This window comes from Stegodyphus dumicola, chromosome X2 (assembly GCF_044657685.1).
Source record: "Stegodyphus dumicola isolate Sdum_Otavi_A_Nest chromosome X2, ASM4465768v1".
In the NCBI taxonomy this organism is placed as follows: domain Eukaryota; kingdom Metazoa; phylum Arthropoda; class Arachnida; order Araneae; family Eresidae; genus Stegodyphus; species Stegodyphus dumicola.
This window is the reverse complement of record NC_140781.1, coordinates 47,892,190-47,918,078: the sequence shown is the minus strand read 5'-3', so window position 1 is coordinate 47,918,078 and position 25,889 is coordinate 47,892,190. Positions and strand designations below refer to the sequence as shown.

The 25,889-nt window shown below is 33.2% G+C and overlaps 1 protein-coding gene across 1 annotated transcript in view; it reads right to left on the bottom strand.

The window, feature by feature from the left end:
• The window catches only part of LOC146992744 (cytochrome P450 3A11-like), a 41,936-nt gene extending 27,117 nt beyond the window's left edge, over positions 1-14,819 (bottom strand). Inside the window, exons 1-4 of the mRNA XM_085809647.1 lie at positions 14,661-14,819; positions 1,596-1,692; positions 533-585; positions 220-316 (exon numbers count right to left, since the gene is read on the bottom strand). Coding sequence (XP_085665773.1) covers positions 220-316; positions 533-585; positions 1,596-1,692; positions 14,661-14,743 — 330 coding nt within the window. The 5' untranslated portion in view covers positions 14,744-14,819. The remainder of the gene's footprint in view (positions 1-219; positions 317-532; positions 586-1,595; positions 1,693-14,660) is intronic.
• Between the last annotated feature and the right edge of the window lie 11,070 nt (positions 14,820-25,889).

Below are 25,889 nucleotides of genomic sequence, written 5' to 3'. Positions count from 1 at the left end.
TAACCCCCGAGCAATGGTTGTTTGGAGGTATTTGCAAAAAAATGAACGAGTCTGGCGGGCGTTAAGTTTAGTGGATTTTCGCCAACTGTAACGTCGAATGGAGTTTTCGAAAGTATTCTTAAATTTTATACGCTTTTCATTTCATTCTGAGTGAAAATATAGTAACAAAAAGAGAAGACTAATTAATAAAGCTGGAATAAAATATTAATTAATACTCACTGGCCGATCTGAGAAGAAACTAAAATCTTTGATGAAAATTTTTCTCAGCAATTCAATATCGGCAACCCACAGAATCGGCTTAAGACCATGATAGAAGCTGAAATATATAGAATATTCGTAATGAGCTGTTAGTAATATAGTTAAGACAGTAATAGTTATAGTCTTAAGTTAACATTCTAGCAGAGATATAATGTACTGCTTTTTTAAACTGGCAGTTTTATCTGTTACAAAGACTAATAATTTCCGTAGATGATTGCAGTGTATCAGACTAACAATCACAGCTGCAAAACTAAAAATATGAAATTGTACTTACCCGACAACTTTTCCATATTTTTGTATCCATTCAGATTGGCACTGGAAAGGACCCTATTAAATATTTTGCAAAATTTTTCATCAGTTAAATTTTCGATACAATAAAAGAAATTTCATACCGACTATTTGTTTTTAGCAAAAGCTTAGTCTGTTTCATTAATGATAAGATTTGCAATTAGCATATATATCAATGATGCATTTGTGTAGCTTGAAAATTTCTGTGAAAGTCTGGGTAAACAATACGTAGCTATAACATTTTCCTCACCATTATTGTGACTAATTTAAATGTTATTTATTTCTGCAATACTTTACTTGAAGAAATACGAGATATACTGCAAATACAAGCAAAATGTAAGACAATATTGGAAGCTTTGCTTAATTTATTAAGAAAGCACAAAATGCTCGCTTTATCTCGTTGCGTAAACTTTAGACATGATTTTGAAATTTAAAATGTACTGTAGTAAAGTATTTTGTATACATGTTTTTTATTGCATTTTAAGGACATAGATGGATAAAATTTATTTATTTATTTATGAAGTTTTCACTATGAGAGCTTTTATTACGACTTAAAGGACTACAAGAAATCGTAACGACATTTATCTTTTCATTTTCGAAATTAATTTTTTAATTGTGCTGTGCAAGAAAGGCCTACTTTGCCTAAGGGAGTTATGCTTTAAGCAAAATAATTGAATAACCCAGTCCTTAATTCTTTTTATAGATGTTATGCCCCGCTCTGGGAGCTATTTACAGATAAGTGCTGAAAATATCAAAGATTTCCACTGACGCATCACTTGATAATGTGAGTCTTTTTTATAAAATAAAGAGCATAAGTGAAATTGTGTATGTAAATGAATGTCTAGTTTATAACAAAAGCAAATGACTATTAGCAGAGAAGTTTGATTAAAAAGTTAAGACATCAAGCTAGAATTAAGTGCAATAATTCAAATAGTTATATAATTCCGAAAACAGATTCCAGGATGTCGATGGAAAATATTTGTTAAATGTTTATTAAACAAATAGTATGAAATTATGTGAATTTAAAAACATATTAACAGTACTTTTACCTTCTGATTTAACTCTAATATATTCCCAAACAGAAAATGGGGAGGTGGGCCGGGAATTCCAAGTTCTGAGAAAAGATTTAGTTTTCTTTTCCGCCATCTGAAAAAGAATTTGCTATCTTGAATTTAAAAAAGAAATTATTTCAAGTTTAATTTTTTGTCAGATCCTATAAATAAAGCTAAAACATTTACTTAAATTTACTTTGGTTTAGAATCTCGGTATGAAGTCTTGATGGTCTGGTCCTATTGAAATATCGCACCAAAATAATAGATTACATTACTGAATCCCAGCCTTAGATAAGTCCGGACAGATTAAAACTTTTAGAGGTCTTAAACACTTAAAAAATTTTGGTGATGCCACATTCACTTACAGTAAATATTAACACCTATTTTTCTCTCATGATTTTGGTTTAGCTGCCTCACACATTCCGTTATAAAATCAACAATGAGAAACATTTGTGGTAGTCCCTTTCCTTGAGTTCCTAAGCACCTCTTTGCTGGTGCTCCCTAAGTACGTTTTCTAATTCTTTCTTTCCTTAATGCGTGATAAGCACATACTTATTTTGCTTAATGGTTAATCCAGCCCTGGCCAGGGAAGTACGTTTATTTAAATGGTTATGGCAAAGCGAATTACAGCTTTTTGTCCGAGGTAGAGAAACCTTTGAAAAAGCTTCCTAAGGAAAAGTAGTTTGCATTTACATTATATTTGATGAAAACCACGATAATGTCCATGCAGCCAGCCAGTTTAGTGGAATTCAAAGCCAGGTTAAACAACCAATGTTCAGTAATCTCATTCATTCGACTACTAACTACGAACTCAGAACATTTAGACACATTCAAAGAAAGCTAACATTGGTGAAAAAAAGGCACATGAATCATCGATGTAAAATAACATACAAGCTAAAACTTTTAATGAAGATATGATTGAACTTTAAAACGATTCTTAGAAAAAAAAAACTCAAAGAATAATCTTTCATAAATTTTTAGATAGTCAGCAAAGAATTATGACCAGTTTTTTAAAAGCTGCTTAAATTTCTGCGGTTATTTACAGATACAGTGCTAGTGGGTAAGGCTCTCTGTTCTTAGATATTTATTATAGAATGTAAAATATCACAGTAAATGCTGAATAAAGTTTCAGATTTCAGTTTCCAAGACTATAGGCTACATTAGTTGAGCTTGATTTAAAAAACAACTGTGTGCCTCAAAATAAACTGAATAAAGTACTTTTTGTGTGTTTATAAATACTCTTTCAACCTAAATTAAAACAGTTTAATAAATTATTGCGGAAGCACGTAATAGCTAGGTTAAAGTTACCTCCTATGATGGGACGGACAATTACAGCCATGTCTTCTCCAGGATTCGAACCCGGCTTCCCTATCCCTACAAGGGCAGGAAGTAGTGGCCATTTCAATATGGAAGCACGTAATATGTGGCTACCGTTGCCTTCTATAAAGGGACGGACAGTTAGAAGATCTATGAAGGGACGGACAGTCCTTCTCCGGAATTTGAAACCGGGCCCATCGCTACGGCAGTTATGGTCACTAACCACTATACCAGCTGGGTGGCTCGGCTACTGACTTACGATCCGAATGTACAAATCTGAACGAAAGCAACTATATTACACAGAATATTTGGTTAATGCAAAGGCTTACAGAAATGGACTACTCAAGTGAAAAATCTTGTCTGCAACTGGATTATACATGGAAAATATCTCTTGACCATTAAGAAATGATCCACTGGCTGTAGTTTAAGAAATGAATCAAATGCGGTAGACCTTTCAGGACACTTTTGCATGTGACGTTTTTCAATTAAATATATGCGATGTTAGTCTTTTTGAATAGGAAAAGGCACGGGAGGGTTATCGCCTAAGGGAAGAGATGCCATCGGGGAGGACTTTCTAAGGAAAACCAGCTTGTATTCATGCTACCATGGGCAAAACCACGAAAACCGCCATGCTCATTCGCCTGGAAACCCGTGTCAAACTTCTAGTATTCAGGGGTCTCAACAACGCGACCACTCGTGGGCCCCTTGTGGTATTTTTATATACATGCTTTGTATGTACAAAGAAAGGGTACATGTAAAAATTTTTTCATTTTATGTAATAAGCCTTACTTAGCTTTTTCACTTATACACTGATCTCCGGACAGTGGGTATTGCAAGTTATCTGGGCATTGTTCTCTAAAAGTGTTTTCAGACTAAATTTTGAGGAACAACTGGCGGAGTTTTGAAATAAACTTCCCATTTCGACGCAGTGAAATCTCACTGTCAAGTCTTAAAACGAAATTAAAATTTAATGTAATTTATAACTGGAAGAAACTGCTTTCTGTTAGGGTAAATTAGGAAGGTTCTGCTAATGAAGATGTCGGGTCTCATTGTTCAAGGCTTTGAAAATATAAATGACAGCAGTCGACGAAGAAAGATAAGAGATGATGACTATTCAGCTTAAATAAATCAAGATCCCATTTTTAATGAAGCTGCTGAAAAGCAGTCCATAGGAAAGAGTGCAATGAGGGTAGTGAAAATGATAAAATAACAAAGGTAGTCACGGTAGAGCTCTGGATTGTAAAAGATAAGCTATCCAGACTATTGAGGTGAAGAAAAAATTACTTCGAATTTATTAACACCATAGCTGCATAATATTTGCCGTATCATCTTAAAGAATGACGACACGGCTATAAAGAAAAGGGATATAAAAGATATTTTTAGAATAAGCAGAGAAAATTCTATGCAAATTTAATTATTATTTGAATTAAAGCTTATTTTAAAAATATGTTGTGTGTCATTTATTTAAAAAACCTCCGAAAAATTCTTTTTCTTTATAACAGCCGTAGTATAGATTACAGTTTCACAGAGATACTTTTGCATTGTCTGTGTTTTCTGCTTATCCTGTTGATATGAGCATTGACAATTGAAATTATCGATACTCGAAAGTGGATCATTTAATATAGATAACTGAAAATTCAATTATCTGATTTCTTTGTTTGTGGGTATATTTTTTATTGTCTTTGATAGCCTGAAGTTGAGAGTGAAATTAAGATTTTTCAGAACTTGTATTTGCGGCACATGAAAATCACTACTTCAAGAGTTTTTGTGAAGCATAAAATATGGTATACAGAAGTTGGAACAATACGCGATATTTGTTATTGCCCTTTTACTGGTAGATTCTCATGGTTCTTTTGATACTGATATGCCTATTTTTTGTTTGCTTTCCATTATTATTTTAAAATTTTAGTTTCAGTTTTTCAGAATCACTGTTTACAATGATGTTTACAATCCTTTTAGTGATTTGAATTCCGAGTTAGATTACTTCATTACCTATAAAAACGAACACGAGTAACGCATTAGGTTCTTATTTTTTCTCAGATTTGGCACCAATCTGTAAAATTTTCTCTGAAAACTCATAAATCTTCACATAATTTGTTTATTTTTAATTTAAATTAAAGTAAGTTATTTAATGATTAATTAAACATGTTAGAATCATTTGAAAGAAATGTCAGTATAAGAATTTAATGTTTTGTTAGGATATTTGAACTGCAAAGTGTAATCAGCAAAACTGTGTTACAAGCCATTTAAAATTGAAAATAAATATAAATTTGATTTTTTTAAATATTATTATAGTAATTGTTCATGTATGTTTTGGTAAATATACAATAAGCGTAATTTAAAATATATTTTACTTTGTTAATAAAATTTTTAATTTTCTAAAAAAAAAAAGAAAGAAAGAAAGAAATTTGCTCCATTAACTATTTTCAAATTGTGTGTTCGCCCCCCCCACGCTGTTTTAAGTTTGCTATCTTATTTCCCTTTAAAGAACGAATTACGCAGCGATACTCACATGTAATGGTTTGCATTTATGATAACAGATGGCGCCACCAAATATTAATTTGTTAAGTCAACTTGATGGTTGCGTAAAAAATTAATTTCAAAGAAATTATGGGCAATTATGAGAATTTTGATTATAGCCGAAGGAAAAAAAAAAAAAAGCAAATCAAATTACGATAATCTTTTTTTAGATAACTTTGTATGAAATATCTCACTAGCTGAAAGATTTCATTAATTTTTTTAGAGCTTTTTTTCTCCATGTTTTGTGCTATCTGTCAAGGACGCAAGAAAAACAGATAAAAGAATGGAGAGGGCAGAGGGAAGTCGTATGCAGAAGGTAATGATTCCTGAGGCAAGTGATATGTTAAGGGTTTTTGTCTGTTATTTCATTAATTGTCTGTGCCATAGAATTCATTAAATCGAAAATAAAGGTATCCCCCCCCCCTCCGGGGAAAAAAAAATAAATAAAAAAATCGAGTACTCGAAAATTCGAGTCAAAGAATTTTTTTGCAAATTTCATCGATAAACATCTAAGATCAGGGCCGATGCAAACAATGCAGCAGCATCTGGGGGGCGGAATTTTTTTTTAAATATAAGAAGGACTGGGTTGTAGAATTTAGGAACCTCAGATATTGCACAAAAAGGCCTAGCGGCAACTTTGATTAATATTCTAAGTAGATAAACTTACAGACAAGGCTGATGCCAAAGCTGATGCAACCAGTGCTACTGCATTAGGCAAGAGAGTTTTTAGAATTTAGAGCTTAATGAAGCTTTGTTGATTACTGAGCAACTGAACTGAAGCTTTGCTGATTACTGAGCAACAAAGTTTAGGAATGACAAAGTCTTTAGAATTCAAGGAACGCCCTGGACTGCAGAATTAAGGAGCGGCAAAATTTTCAGAATTTAGGAAGGCACCAGGCAGAAAAATTTAGGATTCGCAGAGATTGCACCTGGCGGCAAAATGCTTAGCCCCGGCTCTGCTTACAGATATATTGTACAAAGCAAAAGCAGAAGTCACGAAGCATGTGAAGGATAAAATAGTATTCCCGTTCGACCGTTGGCGGAAACTTCGGCAACAGTCGCCGAACGCCAAGCGTTGTTACGGAACTCTTAAAGACACAGGTATCCATGTTTTGCTCTGAATCGCGTAACTTGGCCGGTCGGCGGGATAATACGTAAGTACCAATAAAACTACTTGAATACATAAAAATAAAGTTCAAACGTAACTATACAATCAAGAAATTAAATTTTAAAAAATGCAATTCTAATAGAAAATTGATATACAAATAGACTGTAGTACGAAATCAAATGGTTTTCAGGATCGTGCATATTCTTGAAGGATTCGTTTCGTCAGTATAAATATTAATGAAAACATCAATGTAAACAGCGTAAGAAAAATACTATTTAGAGACGTAATCATTTCTTGTCTCCTCCTTGTAAAAATATATATTAGATATTTTAAAATGTAAAACTTAATGTGATAAAAAGTAATAAAAATACAAAATGTGATGGAGCTTACAATATTCATACAATATTGCCTCAATCCAAATAAAAATACTGATTGCATTACTAAAAGTAATGTTAATTTTCTGAAGTACATTTTTAAATATTCCCAGGTCGCTTGTAGGAACAAAACAGAAATTTACTTTGAGGAAAAATTAACGAACATTCGCCCTCCCCCGAAACATCGAAACCGATGCCAGATCGCTTCGAAATTGACAGTATCTATTTACTCAGAATCTGTGCCGATAAACTAAGACTATTTATTTGCTAAATTTTAAGCACTGCATCGACAGGTTGTTTCTCTTTCAGTTAGAAAAATTCATGAGGATTCAGGACCAACATACGAAAATAAAAACTATATCTAAAGTTCATTTATTTAGTTCATTAAATGCAAACTTAGTCATCATCAGCTACGTTTTTGGAACGCCTGGATGATAATCAGAATTAGGATTATTTAGATCAATGGTGTCCGATGTGGGATGCGCAAATGATACTTGGAGGTCAGGGCTGAATTAACCATTAAGCAATGTAAGCACGCCAGTTAGGGCATCAAGTAAAGGGGGCAACACAAAAAGTAAGTTAGGGCATCAAGTAAAGGGGGCAACACAAAAAAGACCTTAGGTATTAAGGAAAGGGGGTTTGGGGGACGATGTTCTTGCATTCTGAATAATATCTAATTTCACTCATCGTGAAATAAAGGTAAAGAAACGTGCTATTCAGAAACGTTCAACTTAGCGAACATTTTAGAAAATTCGACTGATTTAAAAAAAATGAATATTATATTTTAACAAATTTTATTTGCGGAAAACGTGCTTCGCTTACCAAATTCTAGTAACTGAAGAAAAATTCAAATTGCGTCAACTCGAGCGAAGGAGGTTCTTTCGCATATGAGGGGTACTTTTCTATATAGCATTTTTTTCCCCATATCTCAGTGGGTTGGGTTATTTGAATATGGCAAAACTCACAGGGCTTACTTGCCTAATGGAAGGGATGCCTTCGCAGAAGCCTTTCTATTGGAAAAACGGCCCTATTTGTATTATCATATGGGGAAAGCCATGATAGCCTAGTCCGTTCGTCTAGGTTTAAGCCCGAGAGGAACTACCTGTATTCAGCGGTCACGGATACGACACAATTAGATATTATCATTTTAAAAGGATTCAAATAGTGTTTGAATAGAAAGAATTTTTTCAAGTAATTTAACAATGATAATTAAATTATTCATAATTAATGCAGTTATTTTGCGTAAATATAAATAAACTGTTCTTGTTGCTCTTGCTCTGCATTCAGGAACGTATGCTTCTACGAAACAGAAATTTTAAACTTTTGTATGACGTACTGAGCATCCTTTTTCCAAATAGGAAATAAAGCATATTTCTCTGGCTTCCAAAAAGTTTTTTTATTATAATTACAACTGATTTTAAAAGAAATATATTCAAAAAGGAAGATAAAACTGACTTCACAATACATTTTTTTTTAAACTTTTCATTCGAGTGAGGAATAACGTAGCATTTAGAAAAACAGCAGTAGCGATTTTTCATCTCATATTATAAGGTATTTCTCCCACTTCCCTAGCGTCCTTCGTGATGTAACGGTAGCACGCTGGCCCGGTACTCCAGAGGTCCGTGGTTCGATTCCCGGCGAAGGCGGTTGCATATTTTTCATCTTCTCTGCTTCCAATTAACCTGATGACTCTACAAGTGGCGCCCGAACTAAAAGGGTTGCGGATGATGATTCTTGCCAGGATTTGGCGACTAGGTTCCCTAAAACCCTAGTCGCCCTTTAAAAAGGGAAGTATATAAGATATTTCTCCCACTTTCCTAGCGTCCTTCGTGGTGTAACGGTAGCACTCTGGGCCGGTGTTCCAGAGGTCCGTGGTTCAATTCCCGGCGAAGGCGGTTGCATATTTTTTCATTTTTTCTGTTTCCAATTAACCTAATGTCTCTACAATATCACTCCAAAACACAAGAGCTCCCTCCCCAATAAAATTATAATACTTTAAATTTTTTACACAACTAATATGAGGATTGAGGACCAATATACGAAAAAAAATTTTAAAATAATTTAATTAATTCATTAAATACAAATTTTTAATTATCAGCTACGTTTTTGGGAACGTTTGGAAAACGCCTGGCTGATCATCATACTAATTAGGATGTATCAGTGGAGTGCGCAAAGTGGTACTTGAAGGTCAGTGCTGGATTAACAATTAAGCAATATAAGCATGTGCTTCGGACATCAAGTAAAGGGGCAACACAAAAAAGCCTTAGGTATTCAAGAAAGGGGCACCGAAAAATTTCCCATTGCCGGTTTCACCATAGAATGTATATATAGTGCAGCTAAACTAAAACCGAGAGAGAGTGAAGAAAAAACTGGCATAAACATATGTGGAGGCACCAAAATCTTTTAAGTGATTAGGGCCTCTGAATGGCTTAATCTGGCCCTGTTAAAGATATGCCGAAGAAGTGAGCTTACAATAACTTGATGGTGCATGATCGTGTATCACGTGAGTGCGAGGTTTTCTTATCGGTCACTGTGTTTGGTTATAATAGAATCTGAGGAGTTCAACATCATTAAATGTATCGGTTTTGAAACACTTATAATATTATATTGTGTGAGATGCAACTAATAATTATTTTCATCTTACTTGTAGGCTATCAAAAACATTTGGAGATCGCTGATTTAGAGTATGGCAAATCACTCTAAGGCATACCTAAGGCCTAAGGAAAGGCATACCTTCATAGAGGACTTTTATGAGAAACTAGATTGTTTTTAAGTTATACTTGCCGGGAAACTGTGAATTTCAGTCCTTAACAGCTTGCTCATGTCGGATAGCAATTTAATAAGACAGCTGTTCAAAATGTTGTTAAAATTAGGGTTTTATTTAATCCAAATCAATCATACATCCATACTCGCACATGTTCACAAATATTTTTATTTATTCTTTTGTTTAAACCCTTAAGGACAGAAAAATTGAGAATAAACGAAAGGTATATATGAAGGTGAGCTAAAATTGTTAATTGGTCAAAAAAGTATAATAACTCAGCACACTTTTGATTTGGATCCTTAATCTAATTGTATCTAATTAAAGATTTAAAAAATATTATTTTCCTAAGATAGCATTTTAGTTCATTTGGCCACTTTGCCTACATACTGATTTGTGTTTCTAAAGGTAAAAGGAAACTGTGACTATTCCAAATGTTTGCATATCATATGTGGTATTATAATAGCGCAAAAAAGTTCACTGTAACCTTAGTCTTCGTCTGCAAAAAATGAAGCAAGAAACTGAGATTTTTAACATTTTATCTATTGTCGATTATTATTTAAGAACACTTTATCAATTTTACTCGGCTGATGCTGTAGCAAATAATTAAATAACTAAATCCTTGAATTTAGTAATCTTCATTGCTAACATAAACTTTGTATGCTAATTGAATTACTGCGTTAACGACGAATTTACTGCGTTAACGAATAATTACTGCGTCTTGATGCATTTGTCCATCAAGCTTGGTATGCTAATTGAATTACTGCTTCGAGTTACTGTGTCTTGACACAGTGAAGATCAGCCGGCTATTTTTAATTCTTATAGGGAGATGTGCTTGATTTACGACGACTGCGTGATTCTAGGCTCCTCTTCGTCTTTTTCTTTTCTTTTTTTCTTGACTTTGTATACTTGGATAGCTTTATTCTGAGAACTTATTACTGCCTTTATATATAAGGTTAATGCTGGTATGAAAAAAAATTAAGTCTTGTTTATTTGAGTACGAATTTTCCGGTTTCAAGAAAAGCTTTCGGTTTTTTCAGGAAGTTTCAAGATTATTTCTTTTTAAACTGTAAAATAGAGATAAATTTACTAGTACATTTTTTTTAATACAGCAGCTTTTTTTAAGCCTATAACTTTTCCCGCTGATCACAATCAAGCCGCCTTTTTTATGTTTGCGTTAGTTTCGCTCACATGACTAGGAGTCCTAATTTATCTACCTTTTCTAGGAATTGGGCGTATTATGTTTTAAAATTGATATCCTTTCATGCTTCTAGTTATTTTGCACTACGAGTAAGAAAAGTTCATTTCCTGTCAAGGAAAATTTTGCCGGCAGAAACGTTTCGAAAAGGAGCTAAAAGAAAAAAATAAAAGGTATTTTTAACTATAGCAAATATTTCTTTTAAAAATTAAAATAGGATTTCGCAGTTTATTTTCCACTTAACCGAAATCAAATTCAGGCTTTCACTAATATGCGAACCGAGGATACATATTTTTGTATCTCACTAATAACACTTATTTTTGGTAACTCTGGGATGATACGTATTTTTTGTGTAATACAGCTTTAATAATTGTAATATAATTTAATCGGATTGACGATGGCTCTCTGTGTTATATCTTGGAGAGACTTTACTGCGTAGTTACAAAAATGACATTCGAAAGAGAGATTTCTAGACAGACGTGACCAAACTGAATATAATTTTTATCACTGTACACGAACTAATTATCCAAAATATATTTTTCGTCACACATGATCGTGGGCGCAATACGAACCCTACAATTTTATATAGAGTATCAAATTTTAGATAACGGCATAGTTAGCAGATTAACAAAGCAAAGGGAGCGAAGTAGCGTGTTGACTGCGAGAGAGCTAAAGCTAAAGTGCGCAGTTATCCACTATGGAGGCACACCAAGAGAAGGTTTTGGCTTAGATTAGAAAGATTTCAGTTCTCGAAATTTTGAGTTCAGATTACGAATTAGCTATGTCATCAACAATACGCAAGCCATGCAAGATGGATTGATCTAGAAATAACACAGTCCAGTAAAGTTATTACGATTTTTAGAACAGAGGGGGAGAATTAAAGGGTTACCGTTAGTTTAAATTATAATTTTAATTTACATATTTTTATTTTGCACAAACACGCATATATATATATATGTGTGTAGTGCCGATAGCTTAGAGCTGTGAAGAAATCCAGATGCTGTGACGTCATTCTCTCTACTACTACGAGCTGCGACTTTTTGACTTTAGCTTAACTGCTCTTCCCTTTACCTTTAGCGAATGCTTTTCTCTCAATTATTTCAATTTTTATTAACGATGATGTGGCGGCAATTGCAATTATTTTTGCAAAGGTACTCCGTAACCAAATGCCTTGGTCCTTGGTCCGTTCTTGGCCATCAGACGGTAGACTGGCCCTCCATTTATATACACTCAGTTCGGTGACTACTGAGTGTGACTCTCGCGGACAAGTGGTGCGACTCTTATACAATTAAAATATATGTCTAAAATATGGTAAACTAAAATTATTCACTGTCCAGAAAATAATTTATTTCCTTTCTTTTTACAAATTTATCAGTAAACAAACTGATTACTATCTAAATGTAATTATTTTATTTCATTTCTTGTTAACTAAGAAAATATTATTATTCTAAAGCATAAAAAAAATATAAATATTATATTGATTCTATCAAGCAGTTTTGTCAAGAAAATCTTTAAAAATTAGATTTTCTTGTGGATGCTTTCCGAATGGATGGATGGATACTTTTGCAGAAAGGGTCTATCGAGTTTCTGAATCATTAATAGAGAAAGAAACTAAATTCGGGGTGATCTGTGAGTAGAACAGAAAATGCATGTAATGCATCAGAAAAATTTAATGTCATAGAATTTGATAGAAGTTTAAAATAATTTAGAAATTAAATCGATATCCAAATTGATGAGAAATTTATGGCAACTGGGAGCTTTGGAAATATCTAACAAATGTGATGACAGCCACAGCTTAGAAGATATTACCTTTAGAAAATTTCGATATTCCGTAAAATTTGAGGACAACAGATAATTCAAACCCTTGCATGTCCAGTGGAATGAGCACGCAGCGGAATTACGGGGCAATTTTGAGACACCAGAAAAACAATTTGAGTGGCTTTGGAGCATGTTTAAGAAGAGTCCGAAGTTTCATGAGATTTACAAAGCTGTGATAGATCAACATTTATAACATTTACATTTATTTAGTTTCTATACATATTACGGTGATACAAGGACCGGACCAAAATGTCGTCAAATGATCGACTTTTGGCAGTTCTCGCCAAATTACCCAGATACTCATTTACTCAATGTTAAATGCAACTGCCCCTGTATTCTTACTTTTCCAGCATATGTTTCTCTTAAAATTCGTCTTGCGCTACATTACTCAGAAAAATACAACAATTTTACTTATAATTCTACTAAAAGTATTTATCTAAGTACAAAATTCGTAACAATACTATATCAGGAGTCGTTGCACCAGCCCACTGATGATGATGGAGCGAAAGATGAAAATTTCTCTTTTCTTTTTCATTTTTGGCTTTGGCATTTTTTGCGCCTTTCATGCAGGTTTGCCAATATGCTTCTCATATTTTTTTTTTTTTTTTTTGCTGTTGGTTTGTTCCAATTTGAATATGAGATGGATTTTAAACTTATTATTAATTTTATTTTGCATTATTGTCGATATTTGTTGTTGCTTTTAGCGAGTAATTAGATTAGTGTATTTTTCATTTATATGTGTGTGTGTGTGCATATATATATCTATGTAATTAATAGGCATTTTTTGTCTAGTATAAAGTAAAATTCACTAATATATGGCTTATCCGTACTTTTTTAACTGAGAAATATTATTCGTATCATATATCGTATTCGTACCATGGCTCAAAAATGATATGCAGTTTTCGTATTCTTCCTGTCTATGTTTTACTGATGGAAAATTGAGGTGTGGGAAAAAAAAAGCGAATTGTTTTTCTAAGGAAGCAATATACCTGTATTTATTCCCATAAGTACTTTAAAAGTAATGTTTTTGTCAATTTGAAATCTTTCTTAGTACACAGCAGTATCTTCCATACGTGAGATTTCTTTAAAAATTAAAGTAATACTGAATCAACGACTGATTACTAGTATTTTAAAAATTGAGCAGAAAATATTAAATGGGATAATTAACTCTACTTTTCTGCATTAAAGTAAATTATTATTGTATTCCTAATTTTCTTACTCTGATGCTCCTTTTTTCCTACTTGAAGACTCTTACTACTTCTCATAGTTATAGACATCATCATTTTCAGTACTGTTTCAGATTAATCAAAATCAAAACCAACCGAAATTCTCATTAGATATTCATATTTTTTTGACATTCTTATCAATTACTTTCAGTGAAATAAATTTCCGTCTTCTTTCCCAACATCTTTTAAAATTTAACTGTTATATTTTACGTTTAGTTTTCAAATTTTGTTTACTTCCAGCCTGAAACCTTTGCGTTTCCATATTTTAAAATTTATTAAATTAAAGATCAAATAATTGCGAGATAAAGTTAAGAATTACAGCCGTATCTATTCGTCGTCTTTGACAGCATGCTTCATGTCACCTTTTAGATATAATGTATTAAGTTTTGAATTTTGCGTTAATAATATTATTTGTGAATAGTATTATTTTTACTCCTAAAATTATCTTACGAAATTAAGAGTGCGAAAAGTTCAGAATTCAAGTTCAGGAGCAAAAAATTCGCACCGGAATGTGGTATTTTTTGCGAGGCTTTAGCAAACAAAGCCTCGCAAACGCTTCCTCTAACTAATCTAACAGTAACTGATTCTGAATTTAAGTTCTCGAGCTAAAATCACAATTCCATTATAGTGTCTTAAAGCAACAGTCAGCGTTGACTTACGAAATTAAATCTGAGTGAAGATGTAATTGATACACATCATAATAATGAAAACACAACAACAGCAGTACAATGAAATCTTACCTGTACCATTTAAAAATTAGAAAGAGTAATATCCCATAAATGAATAAGTTTCTTTGAGGTATTTCCAGGATTTCTAACATCATTGTTTCTCAAAAAGGGGAGAAAGGAATGACTTTACATGTTCGTCGTTGAAAATACAAGTAAATGTTGTCTTGGTTGAGCATGAGTTGTTTACCTTGGGAGCAACGTTTGATTTTTTTTTCGCATGATCATTGTTTTTTAATTCACTGATGTGATATAACTTCCTGTTCGACGCAGTATCATAAACGGGGGTTGAGCAATAATTGCACATGACGTTCTTAAAATGAACATTTTTGAATTTTAACTTTGTATTAATAATTTCTGGTATTTATAATTAATCCGTATAATTTTTTCCTTCTGTTAATACTTTCTACATTTTTTTTCTATATTAATTCATGAATATATTCCTTTAGATGTTGAGCAAAGCGAGTAAGTAGCGTATGATGATAGATAGCTATAACTTCATAGTTTTATTATATTTTTAATCTGTAAATTTACTTTCTCGAAATTACTCAGGTGCCGGTACACTGTTAAAGATTAATAATTAACAGATAAAAGATTAATAATTCATTAAATACGTCACATGTTTGATTTTATTATTTTTGGTTCAGTCTAAAATTCAGTACTTTCAAAATTTGTTATAACAGGAGGAAGATAATTTTTGATGCGAAACTGTAAAAAAGGAATCTGAAATCAAGACCGTAAGCGAAACAGTGATCAGAATGTTCACTAACTAAATTTCTGAACCTGCCCTTAAATACTGCGGATGAAATTTTATCACGGAATAAATTGATTACCTTTTTATTTCAGAGACTGAGACAGATAATGAGTTTAGAAATGCTATTAATAAATCTCTGAATAAATGCTGTTTTTTCACACATTGTTATCCATATCTTGCTGCAAAAGGAATCTGATTTTTTCAGTCGCTTAAGTCCAACTATTTATCAGAAGCAATCACGAGTTGAGGCGCGTTAAGCAAACTATTTTATTCTGAATTAGTATTTTATTCTTCTTACCTTAGCAACTGAATGCATACTTATCAGGGTTAAAAAAAGCAAATCTTAATTGTTAAAAGCCTGTGAAGGAGTACCATTGTCTTGAAACTCAAGAAAAAGAAGCTCTTTTTTTGAAGAAGATAATATAAAATCTTTTACGTTTATAATCATCTAATTGTTTCCAAGTGAAATTATTTAAATCGCAAATACAACTCAAAATGAAGTGGGTGAAGTACAGATGATGACGAAAGACATCAAAATTCGCTAAATAAAATATATAACAATAAAATGTAATGAAAATTTCACGGATAAATTTTAACCAAGAATTTGCATATACTGATTTTCCTAACTGTCACATCAAACATGCAGATAGCATGATCACACACTCTGCACGGAAATCCGAAGGTAAACTTATGGAACTTTTTCTTTCTTTTCTCTCTCTCTCTCTCTCTTTTTTTTTTTTTTTTTTTTTTTTTTTTTTTTGCTTCGTTGAATTGCAGTGTACATCAGCACTGATAAAACTGCAAATATAAAAGCAAACTGTTGCAGTCTGCAGTCGTTTTACGCTTACTTCTTACCGTTACAGTTACTGTTTAACGGTAAAAAATTTTTTGCATACCTTCAACCTTCAGCATTTATCCATGAATTAAATAACTGTTTCGTTAAACATTTTCACTAATGGTGGGTACTTGCCTATTCAGCACTGACCACACCTAAGTTTAGAAGTGGTGGCCATTTTATTGTGGAGGCACCTAATAGGCGGCCACCGTTGCCCCTATGTAGGGACGAGCAGTTACAACCATGCTTTCTGCAGGCCATTCCGTACCCCATTAGCACCCTCCCCCCTTTACCATCTGGGCGGCGTTTCGTTAAACATTGAATGTTGATCTGGAAAAGCAGATGCAGAGTAAACTCAAAACCATAAGAGTTAGATAAAATAACATTACGATTTTCACAGCATCATCATATCGATTTCATAAGTGTTATATTCAAATGTACCTATTGGCACACCAGTAACCAGTGGCCGAACGGTAAAGTCGTTGAACACTAATAGTTCGGTCGTGGGTTCGAATCCCCAGGGAATGGGCTGGCTGGATAGACGTTTTCGTTGTTTTTCCCATATATAACTTGGATTCCAGCCAGCAAGGAATCTGGTTGAGCAGAATTTGGGCGGTCTTGATGAGACACCCTGAATATTCCTGTTATCGTCGAAATTACGAATCTTAACTAAATTATGTTCAGAGTTGCATTAATAAAGAATGATTCCTGGTTGAGAGAGAAATATTTCAGTGCTTTACTTCCGTTATTGTTAAGGAAAATGAAACAAGAACGTTGAAGGGAATCCTTTTAAACTTCTGCAATGTATTTTAAAAACAATCTACAGAATAAAGTTCCAAATATTGTAAAAGTACTGCGAATTTTTTTCAAAATTGATGTCAGTGTTTCTATTTATGAGAAATTCTTCCTAAATAAAAATTATGTAAGAAGTATTGAGAGCTACAAAAGTTTATTTTGCATTTAAGAAATCTTTCTATATTGTCTACACAAGAACAACTGGAGCAATCAAGTAGACCTTTACAATGCCAAAAACATGCAAAATAATAATAAAATTTTAAAGTGTTTTTAGCTTCAAAAATATACGTAGGTTTTAATTTATTTCCCTAAATGTCATTTTGGCAGTTTTTAACGTAGACTTAACTTTCCTCCATGGTGGTCTCTGGAAAGAAAAAATTACGATGCTTTTTCGGGTTACGGAAACAATTGACACTTCGCAACTACAAAACATAGAGAATTGGTTTGTGTTTCGTTTGATAGGCGATGTGCACTATAAAATGCAAAAAGAATTTTGGAATATGGAATTACTGTTCAGCCACAGCTTAGTGACAAAATTAGCGAAAATCACGGAATTTTGATGACGTCATACGCTGTGTGCATGCAGAGAGAGTGGCCATACATCTCCACTTCCGCTCCTTCTCGTCTGGTGGGCGGCTCCGGCTCAGTTGTGTGTTGGATGCGGTCGTGAATGGTTGTGCTGTTGGTGAATTTTGTTTCACTAAAATTAATAAAATTTTCAAGTTTGCTCATTGATGAAGAGTTCGATACAGATACAAACGTACCGCTTATTATGCAAAATTTTAATGTAGACGCAAAAGAAATGAAAAGGCATTTGATTTCCTAAAACAGTATTTTAATCTGTACATGATACCTTCGAATTATTCAAGTACACTTGGCAACTCTTTTATAAATTATACATTCACACGAAATATCTACACACCTATTGAATTATGTTGGTTATTTCTCATATCATAGTCTTATATTGCGTGAAATAATTACGAATAGAAACTGTATACAGGTATGAATAAATATTATTTACATTTTGTAACAGGAATTTTTGTTCTCGGGGGGGGGAGGGACAATAAGTCTACGCATAAGTACTACGAGTAATACGCAATAAGTACTACGAGTCACGAAAGGAACAATAAGTCTACGCATTACACCGCAGCAACCGTTTGGAATAGAGGGATTTTTGTCAATTTTGTAAAGTTATTGTATATCCAGAAGGGTTGAAAATTCAGTGATCGCCTCAGGCGGTAAACTTAGTATATTTCGGGAAAACTAGCTATGCCACTGAGAGAAGACGTGTGAGATATGAGGAATATAGTTCTACTATACTAAAGCAGGTAATGGTCATTGGAATAGCATAAAATACAAATGCGATTCGTCTTAGAAGCTTTGGTATTCTTAAAGTACTGTTTTTCCAGTTCTCAAATGGCTTGAAAACTCGCTGAAGAAATATCTTGCAGGGAGGTAAAACGCGGCCAACACTAAAACTGTGTCAATTTGAGAAGTATTTGAGGTCTGGTAGACTCAGTTACAGACCTATATGTCAGCTAAGGCGAAAGATCTCACTTAGTCAAGAGATCTATTATGCCCTTCCCATGTCCATTTCTAAAGAAGCTAGATGGTTTTTGTGCACTTTTTTTTTTGGCGCAATATTGCAACCACTAGCAACAATATACTACAATTAGATTTTTCCAGCTGCAATTCTACCTTTTGTAATGATTGCTTAGTCGATTTCAGCTCTGGTTCAAAGTCCCTAACCAACCAGATTTTCGAGCTTGCATTAAATTTTTGTTTCCATGAGGTTGTAGAACTAGAGGAGCCGGTCAAGATGATTCTGGTCAAGATGATACTGGTGACGAGTTTTATCTCTGGACAATGACCTTCAGAAAGTCATCGTAGGAAGGAATTAGCCATCGTGTCCAAATGCAACATGAATGAGCAAATTCGTGATGATGCTAAGAAGGCTTTGGGTGATATTAAAAGTTTGATTACAAGATATTTGAGCATGTTAAGTCTATAAGTTTTCGTGGAGCTTGCAAAGAAATCTGATGGAATTCCGTCATGCATACCAAATCTTATGTTAATGCTGTGGCGCCATCTGTTGTGCCAGATCAGACTGATTCAGACTGCTGTGTTACTATGAGTGCAGAAAACTGCACATCTGATGATGTTAAAAGCCTTCTTAAAGCTGAAATCGATCCTTAGAAACATAAAATTGGAATTAGCAGTATTATAACAATTAATCACAAAAAAGTATTGGAGAAAGCGTTTCGGTATATAATAAAGAAAAACTGTTTTCTGCTTTGCAGGAAGACTCAACTATTTAGGATACTTACGTATTATCGCAACCACCTTAGTAAAGATCACCAAATTCTGGCAACCATGCGCATAACAGTTCTTTAGGTAAGCGTATCATAAGGTACAATCCGAAAATTTGTCGAATCACGATTTTCTTCATTAAAAAATCGCCAGTCTATGCCAAGGTGATTGCTCTATTACGTCAGTACCGTATTTTGAATCCCTCTACTTCAAGGCGAAAATATCCTGCACTGTTACTTAAAAATATGCCAAATAGCATTAGTGGTGAGGAACTCTTAAAAATTATTGGAGAACAGAATCCTGAAATCAACTTGTCTGAAGAATATTGAAAGACGTTAAAGTTCGATTTACTTTGAAAGAGTTTCATCATGACAGAAGTATAGTTATTCAGGTGCACCCTGCTGTGTATAAGTGCATATTAAAGTTTTGGGGTGTTAAAGTGATGTGGAATATGTGTAAAGCTTAAGATTTTATTGTTTTAAGCAGGCGTTTTTAAATGTTTAGGCTATCACCGATATCTTGATTGCAGAAATTCCTTGGCTTGTTATTGCTGCTCTGGTGAGCATAAGAGTTCATACTGCGATGCGATAAGAAATAAGTGCAAATAGGTGTTAATTGCATAAGATTTATTAAAAAATTCAGATTAGTTGATGTAAATCATAAGCTGCTTTCTGTAACTTGTTCCAGCCATATTTTTATGATGAACCTTGCGGCTCCAAAAAATTATTATGGGTAAGTGCATCAATTCACGTACTCCTTTTGTACAAATTGACCTGCCAAGTCAAGCCTACTCAGCAACTTATTTTATATTGTGGAGGCAAATGACAGTGATGTTGCCCTGATTTAGGAACTGCACATCTATGAAGGTATTTTTCCTGGCTTTCCAACTTCCTGACCACTACAAACTGCCACTGCCTGACTACTGATCTAGTGCCTGATTATTACAAACTTCCCACAATTCCATTGTAACTTTTTTTTTTTTTTTTTTTTTTTCAGTTTTGAGATGTCCACTTTAATTCTGAAATACTATTTTTAATTTTTTTGCCATCACAGAACTCCAGACATCGGCAGACTATATTTCAAACACTTAACCTTTCGAAATGTCGCATTCTAGAAACCTCAAGCGGATGCATGTTTTTGCCTCAATTCTTCATCTGTAAATGAAACAAATATACACGTCTTATAACTCCTTTAAAGGTTACCAATAGTCAATATAAGACTTCTCATAAAGTATGTGTACAAAACGCATCCATGGAAATTGATTAGACGATTCGTGGAGGCGTCTGCAAATCTGTAATTCAGCTAGCTTAAAATCAAGCAGACTTATATCCAAAGATGTGGTATAAATTATTAAATTACATAATGGAAGAAACGAAAATATGTAAAAAATTACATATATTATGTACAAACACTAGAATTCTTTCTTCTTCAACTACTATGTAACATTCACGATGTTTAATTATTTTACCCATTGTTGTTCATTTTTAGTCCACGCTTAAAAATTTCTGATAATCATTTATTATTGTTTATCCATATACTTTGAAGTGGAGTGGCTTCCATAACAATATTAGTAGTATCGTCACCTCTGCTACAGCACGAAATGTGCAATATTTTATACTGAATCTTGCGTAACATATTGGGAAATGTCTATCATAATAAAAGCTCAAATCAGATAGCTACCTGAAATACATTTTTTTTTCAAAAGATGTGTTTCAGATACCTATTTGAAATGCATCTTTAGAAGGAAATTTTGGCAGAAGATTTTCCTTTGCATGACTAATAATCGCATATATTATGCCATTAAGTTATTTATGAAACTTAAATTTCATTGTGCTAATCGGAGTTTTTTTGATGCAGTTGATATTAGGAAGCAACTTTAATGCTGACTGCATCACTCATTTCACAGTCTTTTTAGTTTGTGCATTATTTTTGTAAATGAACCTACATATATTTGAATTAAGATCTATCTCGAATCTTGCTGAACAGTATTAGGCAAATGTACTATAAGGTATTTTAATTTTCTAACCAGTTGTTTTAAGTTACTTTTCTATCAAGCCCCCTTTCCTTTCCCTGCCAGAATGTAAATTGCCAGCGAGCGCGATATGCAAATTAGGTAGAAAGAAAGAAGTACTTAAAGGAAGGTTTTGGAGGGTGAAATCAGTCACGGATGCTCACCATTTTGTAAGGAATAAGTGTCTTCATGATGACCTCAAAGTAGAACCCCTAGCGAAGGTCTTATGAAAAATTAATAAGCAATTCTATCAGGGCGCACAAGATTGCAACAATATGAATCATTTCAATCTCTTCAGCTGTGAAATTCTGCAAGAAGATCGGCATTTGCGCCATTTCGCAGCATTTATATTAAATGAAAACCCAAATTTCTCTACACAGGATTTTAAATTTTCATTACAACTCCATACTGTGCGGGCATTTTAAGTCTTTTTCCTAATTTTTGTAGGACTTTCTGCTATTTTAGCATGGCATTTACTTGTAAATATTATGTAAATAGTGGTCTATTTTCAGGGTGAAATATGTATTTTATGTTTTATGTACTGTCTAATTCTGTAAAATGTGTTTTTCACATCCCTCACGTGACAAAGGAGTCACCAACTTTCATCCTGTTCTCTGAACCCACTCAAGCATTTTTGTACTTGCATCGCTCCTTGAAGCACCTATGATAGCCGGTATACAGCTTGCATACTTAGCAAGCTAGACGCGGCTGCAGCGGCAACTGGAACTGGTGAAATCAGAGCGTGTTCTGCCTGCTTGAAAGTCACGTTGCTAACTTTAATTCTGTCCATTAAAATTCTGCAGCGATAAGTTATTCTAGCCATTAGGCTTGTTTACGCTGACCTCGGTCAGAGCCAGCCTGACAGCTAGTTATACTGTGATACTTTAACTTTACTAACTTAAACCTAAACTTTATCCATTACTTTTGATTTAAGCCACAAGTGTTGGCTTCTGTAAGCATAAGTTGGTGCCCTCTGTTAAACTTTTTTTGGATTAAAAAAAGGGTTCTTTACACCCTTTCCGCGTTCTCTGTGGTATTTATAGGACACAGTGAAAAGTCACTAGGTGTCTTATTGTATGCTTACTAAGAAGACCAGTTCTTATAGTACAAATTTTAATTTGGAATGGGAAAAACTAAAAATAGATCAAATCTTGAGTTGCTTTCGAATTTGAATCCGAAACATGAAAGATTTTTGAATTTTTTGAATATTATAGATCTGGAATCTTTCATATGAAAAGTTGGAGGGGGGGAAGATAAAAAAAAGTAACTTTTAGTTAACATTAAAAGTTTTTAAATAAAACAAAATTCTAAATTTGCTTTGAACAGAAAAGAACAATTTTTTTAATATGTATTTTTCTTTAAATACATGTATATTTATCAAAAATATGGGAATGAAATTTAGTATCTTTACTGATGATGAAATGATTAAATTCGTGAATCTTCAGGTTAATTTTTTTTCATCATAATTTAAGAACTAGATATTGGTAGCAAGTCAAAACTCCAATTGACAGTTAAAATTCAGCAACCATGAACGAATAGTACAAATGATAGGCAATTAAAGTCATGTTCGCCTCGTAGCGTATTTATGCATCATGCTATCTATGACCTTATGGAAACATCCTCTTGGTAGTAGGTTATCTATGCTTAGAATTATCGAGACGATTCGAGAGCTAGCTTCTGGAATTTTCTAGTTCAGGCAGATGGTTTTCGTGTGTTTTCCAATATTGAAAAAAAAGAGAGGGAGCGGGCAAGCAAACAAATATTTTCCAGTATCACATAGTGCATTGTTTCCAGAAGACTGAGTATGGATTAAAATGTTAGGAATATTTAGTGGATCTCCTTTTCAAACTAGTGCTTTATTCCTCACTCAGATTAAGAGCCCTTTTATGTTTTATGTTGACCTTTATGATTCCTTCTTTCGATTTTACCATTTCTGCTAAAACAAGTTGACAGTTTAAATAGAGGGAAGGGAAGCCAGAAGAAGAGCTTGGTTGGTGCTTGAATGACGAATATTCAGTTCCATCCTACAATCTTAAGTACAAACGTTCCTGAATATAGAGCAAGAAAAATTTAAAGTTCTTATTTTAATGTAACCACATTAATCACAACAACAAAATGCGGAATTCACATTAATTTACTTCAAACTTTTGTTTTTTACGAAAATGTGTCTTTTTTTTTAAAAAAAAAGATGTAAATACTAAATTGTTGGTTTTTAGAAAAAAATCTAGCTTTTGAACTGAGGCTTTTGAAATTTCCTAAATTCTAAAATACGGCTATTACTGTTATAAAGTTTGGCCACCTCTCCATTATAATATATTATATCATAAAAGAGCTGCATCCTTTGGAATAAGATAATATATTGCTTCAAAGGAATGTAAAACTAAGAATTATTTGCTTCGTATGCTAATAGCACATCAGTAATTTCCAAGGACTTGTAGTGTCACCAATCTTCATTTTGAGTCCCTTTTTGTGATGAATGAAAACTTAATAAAAAAAAAAAAAAAAAAAAAAGTGGGGGGGAAGGAGCCACAATAACTCCTTACTAATGAGAACAGGATGACTGTTAGAAGCAAGAGGGAAAGATTAAAAAGAAAAAAATATGATTTTGAAATAAAGATAAGTCAAATGTTCTCTGACAACTGCTAGTCGAGATTTCTGTACCAATACATTTACGACAGTGAAATTCTTAGAATTTGAAAGGTGTCTGTAATCTGAGAGTACACATAACATGGAGGTTAGAGCTTCCTAGTTCCTACCTCCATGACGCATAAAGTTTCTCAAAGAACATTTCCATTTCTCTTATTTAATTACATCCGCCTTAACCGAAGGTGTAGACGCGGGGAAGACAGCACTGGGCGTGTGTAAGATACTATTTTACGGCTATACACGGTACTCATTTTCTTGCGTTTTGAAACTTTTAGCTTACGAATAAAGTCAAATTCTTTTATTATTGTTATAATCATTATTTTTCTCCCTTTTGCCTGAAGCCTGAAGAAAAGTGAAGAATTAGCGGATACGGGGCAGGGCTGTGTTTATATTCATGTCTCCACTGCAAGCGCCGCTAGTCATTTATCACATTAAGTATCATGTGAAACTATTAACGTCAAGTCTTCAGGCCACCAACATTCTTCAGCGGTATTACCAATTCTTAACGTGAAGAAATTTATTTCAAAATAAATACATGAAGAAGCAATACATTCTTTACACGAAGAAATTTATTTTGAAGTAAATTTCTTCATGAAAAATGTTTAAAGTGTTTAACAAAAAAAAAAAAAAAAAGTATAGCAGTACAAAAATTTTGTTCAAAAAGCAGTTTTTCATTTTAACTATTTTATTTTAGCTACTTATTGTACATTTGAACAAACTTAATGTGTAGTTGATTTATTATTAAAATAAAAGAGCTCAGATGTACAAGTGGGTCCATTGAACAAAATAGTGATTTATCACAATTCGACTTTTTATTCACGATACGTGTTTGCGAAGCACAGAAGTATAAGGGAAAAAATATATATCCACTTAAATTTTGCAGACGAAATATAGAAAATAATTTTATGAAGGTTAATGGAAATGCGATTTTCCCTGCAAGTTTTTTGAAAACTGTTGTAAAGAAAATTTAAATTATGATCTCGGACATCATTATTCAACGCATCCAACGTCAGAATTTTATACTTTGAACTTTTTAATAGTAAGTTCCATGATTTCATGACGTATATCAATTATACATAAATTTTAGAAAAATACAACCCCCCCCCAAAAAAAAGTTGCCTTTTTGTGCAAAATTTTTATATTATTTTAAATTTTATATTATTCTCTTAAAAGTATTTACATGAATAAATTTTACTTCAGAAGAAAATAATCTTAAAAGAGCTAGTAACACCAGTGAAAAAGGCTGTAAACGAAATTCGATATGAAGGGTTATCATTTTAGTAGCTTTACACGGCATCAAAAGTCTAATGCAATTTTATGGGAAGACAGGAATTTGAAATTATAAGACTGTTACTAGAAATTTTCCCTCGATAATGTCATTTATTTTTTGTGAGGTGGGAGGTTCAGCTTAAGAGCTTCTGTAATTATGTAGAAATTGTCGGTGAAATGAAAGTTATGAGCTCCATTTACTAATTAATTAACTGCAAACAAATAGCTTGTATAAAGGTTGCCCTCTAATTAAACTAAATCTAAATCCTGGGTAACTCGGTTATACTGCCTAATGAAGTTTTGTACCATAACTGTAATCCCAAGAGGCCAAAAGTGATGATAAATGTTGCATTAAAAGTAAAGAAATATTTAATTATACGTCATCTTGAAGTTACACCAGTAAGAAGATTCCACTAACTGCGGCTTGAATATACAACAGTAATTCAATATTTAATAAATAAAATATTAAAGACCAAGAAGCTTCTCTGTACTAACGCGCTTTTTTACGTACTATGATATAAAAGCTAACTTATTAAACAACTAGAACAGCATTCCAGGCAGGTTGAATATTACAGTGCTCTGGTTTAAGTTTTGTCTCCAAACTTAAATTCTCGCTCGTTATTT